This window comes from Gossypium hirsutum, chromosome A10 (assembly GCF_007990345.1).
Source record: "Gossypium hirsutum isolate 1008001.06 chromosome A10, Gossypium_hirsutum_v2.1, whole genome shotgun sequence".
Lineage (NCBI taxonomy): Eukaryota > Viridiplantae > Streptophyta > Magnoliopsida > Malvales > Malvaceae > Gossypium > Gossypium hirsutum.
This window is the reverse complement of record NC_053433.1, coordinates 107,558,012-107,563,652: the sequence shown is the minus strand read 5'-3', so window position 1 is coordinate 107,563,652 and position 5,641 is coordinate 107,558,012. Positions and strand designations below refer to the sequence as shown.

Genomic DNA, 5,641 nt, shown 5'->3' with positions numbered 1-5,641 from the left:
AAAACATTCCAAAATTCCACAATGACAAACCATTAAGAAACTAAATCAACATGTCTGACTGCCAATGAGGATTATAAGGATTTTATGTCTCTTTCTAATATAATCATTGCCTTGTAGTCACCCAAATCGTCAGCTGCCATATCAATTTGAGATTTCTATACACAGTCTATATTTTTCTGATAATTAAAAATTGTTCATATTTTGATAAATTTTGTTTTCCATATTATTTCGAAAAAAAAAACCTAATAATTAACTAATAAAAGGTAAAAAAAAACTTAATAAAAGGTAAAAAAAAATTTCATCAAACCTTAGTAAAGTGCCACAGGAAAGTTTCGTCAAAGCTTAGTAGAATAAGTGGTTATTTTCCAAACCAAATGAGCAAGTGGATTTTTCTTTTCAAACCTTAGTACAATAAGTGGGTTAAATTTTCCAAACCTTTTCCTTTTTCTGTTTAAATCAACTATCTATCAGTTCATTAAAGTTCTGTTCTTTTATATCTTCAAACCCAGACTAACTACCGAGTTGAATCAGCCAATCCAGTCCAATTATCTATGACTCAGCCTTGAAGCTATATATGTTTAATCAGTGAACATCTGAAATCTGTACATTTAACCTCCATGAATCATTGAAACAAGGTGTTTTTTAAATGTTTCATCATCCATAAATATCCCCACACTATTGTCAATTATATACTGAAAAAACTTTGAAATTTCGATCCAGTCTGGTCATTTCCACCACCAAAACTGCCTAAACAAATACGTTTTCCTCATCCGAACATTGTAAGTCATGAATGCTCTCGCTTTGATAGGGTCAGCGTTCAAATACTCGAATGCATACATCTGTTTAGCTTCTTCCAGACCATCGATCTCCATAACAGCGTCTAGCAATTCTGTGGCATTTATTGTAGTTTTACTCTGCTCGATTGCATCGGCCAACCGCCGAATGCTGGATGCCACTGCCAGCACTGCCTCTTGAAGAGAATCCGAGCCACGCGGCCGCTTTGGAAGTTGTCTGAGAGGCTCCATTGGAGGAGGTTCTTGACTAACATCTTGCATATACTCCGGTGGCCCAGTATACGACTGTGTTCCATCGGTATCACTTAGGTCATCTGAACTTGGTGATACAAAAGAAGCAGAATCTTCTTCGAAATTTTTATAAGCAACCGGATGACTTCCGTCCTTCATCTTTGCCCAACGACTAGGTGCTTGGTAATTTCCGCAAACAATCTTTAGTTCATCATACATCTCGATTGGTTTTCTTCGGAACCCTTTTGCATCAGGATGTGCCTGCTCAATGATGTTACAAGTCAAGTAATCTTAAAAAGTATGTATCGGAACAAGAAAGCAAAACAATGGGAAGAATGCAGTACACACTGACCGCAACATAGCTTTTCCAAAGATCTTCACTGTCACATTCGATCATCTTCGTATTCGGATTCCACCGAAATCCTTCTTGACTTAGCATATCCCTCATTACTTTGTACCTTTTCTTAATTGTCTTAAGGCGGTTAACAACTTTTTGATTGTTCAAGTTCAGATCAAAACGAGAATTCACGGCAATACAAGCAGCAGTATAAGCATTCTCGTTGAAACATTTGTCGATTTTATTCCCGTTTTTAGCCTGAATGGCCAGAGCTTCAATGAGACACTTGTCCATTGCAACCGACCAAACTACATTTCTTCCTTTATGCTTCATCTCTCCCCTTCTAGGCGCCTGCATGTCGTAGTGCTCCATTCCTAATCCAGGATAAACAACAGAATGGCATTGTCATGTTATGGTGCAATGCTCAACAGATATTAAATATGGGTAAAATTGAGGACCAGCTTGGTGCCTCGATCATCTAAACAAATAAGAAAAAGCAAAGATCATTCAAACACTTCTTAAATCGTGTTAGAGAATAAGATATAAATTGTTTTGTTTCGCCGTGTTAAGAGACAATAGAGGGCACAACAAAGTTCAAGAGGAGAGTCACATTATGCTCCAATCACATAAATATATAAAATGGTAATGATGACCGGAACAATTGCATAATGCCAGGTCGACAACCATAAATTTGTAAAATAGCAATGAATGAAGCCCCGGAAAAGAAATTCAACACTAATTCAATTAAAGAAAGAACTAAGAAGACAAACAGGAAATCTATAAACCATGCATCATGCAGCTTAGGTCAGTCAGGCATAAGAAGGCCAAGCATGACGGTGGCTCGGATCAAATGATAAGGATGACGAGTGTCAAGCTTCACAAATTGGGTGATTAAAGAATTAGAAATCACAAGCAAACAGAGGCTTGACCCCCAATCACGGATATGAAGACTGTCATTAACCATTTAGTAAATGAACCCTTAAGATCTAGTAATCTTACAAGATAACAGATTCATTCTTGTGATCATTAAAACGAGACAATAAAAGATAAGAGAAAACCTATACAATCATACTTCTTAAAAGAAATAAGATGTGGTCGGAATTTCACCATTCTAAAAAAATAAACCGAAAGACCATAACATTTCATATAGATGAAACTCAAATCAATCACTTAACCGTCCCTCTTTGATTACTATGTTCATGGTGGTATAAGGCAAGGATTCTATAAGTTTGAGGGTTCACAGTGGATGATGAAAAGAGTTAGAACAAGCTGAAGGGAGTTCCTAACCAACCGTGCCCTGCCCAACCTCTGCAAATACACACAATTACAATCCAAAACTGCTGGCAAAGTAATATTCTCCAACAAAACAGTGAATATACTCAAGGGAGAAAGCCACAGTTAGTCCCTAATTTGACAACTTTTCTCAACTTAGTCCCTAAACTTTTTCTTGGTCCACATTAGTCTTGGAACTTGGAAACTTTTCCCAATTTTGGTCCATGTGATGACATGACACTCCGATATTATGCCATGTCATCACATAAAAATTTATATTTTTTTCTAAAATTTTAGGTGATGGCATGGCACAATCTTAAACTGCCACATCATCTGAATGCCCAAATTGGGGAAAAAATTACTAAGTTCAGGGACCAAGTAGGAAAAAGTTTCCAATTTTAGGGATTAAATGTTGACTTGTCCCTATAATCAACTATACCACTCATCAAAACTACAGACACTTTTAAGACTATAGTAATTACATCTTCCAAGGGACTAGATCTTTTCCTTTTTTACAAATAGAAATCGGTAACCTCATGTTATAAGAACATAGAACTATAAGAAACGGAGACATTCCAGATTACAGAAGCACTCAAACAAAACGTGATAAATTGTTTTAAGTTTAACCATTATGTCAGATTTTATATGGAAAAAAGCGGCACAAGGCAAATTCTTGGACTATATCAGCAATTAGGCTCCAAATACAATACCTTCGTGGAACATATATGAGAACCTAATTACACCAAAACATACTTCCTAAAGATTCAGAGATTCAAATAAACACAAACACATATACACAATACATAACACTCAATTCAACCCTGAACAGGTTTTGGAAGAGCACTGCCTAAAACATGTTTGATGCAAGAAGCATTCCACAGAGAGCCAAGGATTTCGAATGGTTTTGTTAATCACAACCAGCACACTGCATTCATATCATACTGGAATCTGAAAGAAAATATGAAGGGATAAAGAAATAGGGAAGAAGACAACTAGAAGTAAGAACTTGAGTACTTTGAAACCAATGCTCAATCATACTTTGAAAGCAATGCCGTGGATGTTATCCAACACCAATTTTGCAGAAAACAAGGACTCAGTTGAAGAACAATCAAGTATAAGATTCATGAGGACGAAAATTAAATCAACTTGACTACAATCTCTAGAAAAACTAAGTTTATTAATCCCAATGCTAAGCAAGACATTTGTATTAGAACTTTGCTAACTAGTTAAAGCTAACAACCCATCCAAATATCTAAGTTATCAACATGCATTCACCGGTTCGACCCGGGCCCCAATAAAATCGGCATGGCCAAACCACAAACTATAACCAAGCTTAGCACCTAACTTTCACACAAGTGCAAGCATTTAAAAATCAACAATTTGGCATTGATTTTCAGCGAATTAATTTCTAAATTACTCTAAAAGAGTCCACACTGAGACTAACCCATCAGCTTCTTTACTAATATTGATCAAATAAAACAAACCCATTTCTCATCCCATTAAAATTAAACAACCAACAAATTAAAAAAAAAACAAAATAATCAACCAAAAACACCAAAGAAAAAGAAACTCGTATTATTGAATGGTTTACACTTGATGTAAGCAATCAAATAAAAAAAATAAAAGAGATAACGAGAGAGAGAGGAAAAGAAAGAAACCAGTGAATTGTGATTCAAGAGTGAAAGTAACAATCTATCACCGGTGAGGAGGCTGATCTGATCGGCGAGTGGGATGAAACACGACGTCCTTAAGAAGATGCTGTAGGCCTTAAGTAAATGTGACGGTGCATTGGGGAAGCTTTTTTTTTTTTGTTAGGGTTTTCTTTTTTTAACTTTTTGCTGTTGTTTTTCTTTTGATTCATTCTTTTTAATTTTTTTTCTCGAGGGAAAATAAAAATAAAAATAAAAAAGGGAATGGGGTCAAAAATTTTCTCGGGGTGTAGGCACTTTCTCGAAGACCAAACGCGGGTAGAGAAAAGTTCAGTAATTGATAACATTTTTGCTAAAGTGAAACTGGAATTTCTCGGGAGACTGTGAAGGTCCTATCAAAATTACAATTTCTATTATTTTTTATTTTTCTATATAGTACCCAAATCTTTTTTTTTTCAACAAATTAATCCATATCCAACCTGAAGTAGTCTTTTTGTTCGAAGGCAAATTTTACGCGTAAGACAAGAGAAAACCTTTCCAAGTTAAAAGAGGCAAAATAACTTGACATAGTTTATTTTTATTGTTAAATTCGACTATTAGTCCCTACATTTTTATAAAAATTGTGTATTTAATCTTTATACTTTAATTTGATTATTTTTAATTTTTGTACTTTTTCAAAATTTAAAATTTCAATACATACCAAATGATAATTGTTAAATTCATTAAGGGTTACTATTTTCAAAATCTAATGCGATAAGTGTAACGTTGTATCAACTTGTTATTTTCGCATGTTAACCACGGACTATCATTTGGATCAAGATAAAAATTTTAAAATTCAAAAAGTAGAAAGACTTAGCATGATTTAATTGGAGAATATTGACTAAATCTATAATTGTACGCATAGTATAATATTAGTCATAATATGAAAGTAGGAGAACTAAAATTGACCAATTTAAAATAGCACAAACTAAAATTAATCAAATTAATTTACAAAAACTAAATTCATAACTTTCACAAAGTAGAAGACTACGACTAGAATTTAACCTTTCTTTTACCAACTTTTGTTTAATTGCTCTGTCCGAAAAAGGTTTAACCTCCACTTTTTAATTCGTGCATCATTATTATATCACTTAAATAAATTATTAATTCGTACCCAACCAATTTGTATTCATGTAAAATCATATCTCCTTTTTTTTTAATATAATGTCACTTTTTACCATAATATTACCATGAAAGTGGTTTGGAATTGGTCGCAATCATTAAATAAGTTTAGCAACATTTTTGTCTTTGCTCTGCAAGTTTTTACAAGCTTTTCAACTGATACCATTTTGCAAAAATAGTAAAAACTATGATTGAAT

General features: G+C 34.0%; 1 protein-coding gene across 1 annotated transcript; it reads right to left on the bottom strand.

Annotated features, from left to right (window-relative positions):
* Positions 1-575: 575 nt before the first annotated feature.
* LOC107944749 (uncharacterized) lies at positions 576-4,666 on the bottom strand. The gene is made up of 3 exons (XM_016878581.2): positions 4,293-4,666; positions 1,378-1,736; positions 576-1,286 (listed from the first exon to the last, which is right to left on the bottom strand). The coding sequence occupies exons 2-3, from the start codon at positions 1,732-1,734 to the stop codon at positions 726-728; spliced, it is 918 nt and encodes a 305-aa protein (XP_016734070.1). The 5' UTR covers positions 1,735-1,736; positions 4,293-4,666; the 3' UTR covers positions 576-725.
* Positions 4,667-5,641: the final 975 nt, after the last annotated feature.

Excerpts from the sequence above, each read along its gene's own strand:
- LOC107944749 (XM_016878581.2), bottom strand. The coding sequence starts at position 1,734 with ATGGAGCACTACGACATGCAGGCGCCTAGAAGGGGAGAGATGAAGCAT. Across the intron at positions 1,287-1,377 it reads TTTGGAAAAGCTATGTTGCG|GCACATCCTGATGCAAAAGG; the intron begins GTCAGTGTGTAC and ends ATCATTGAGCAG.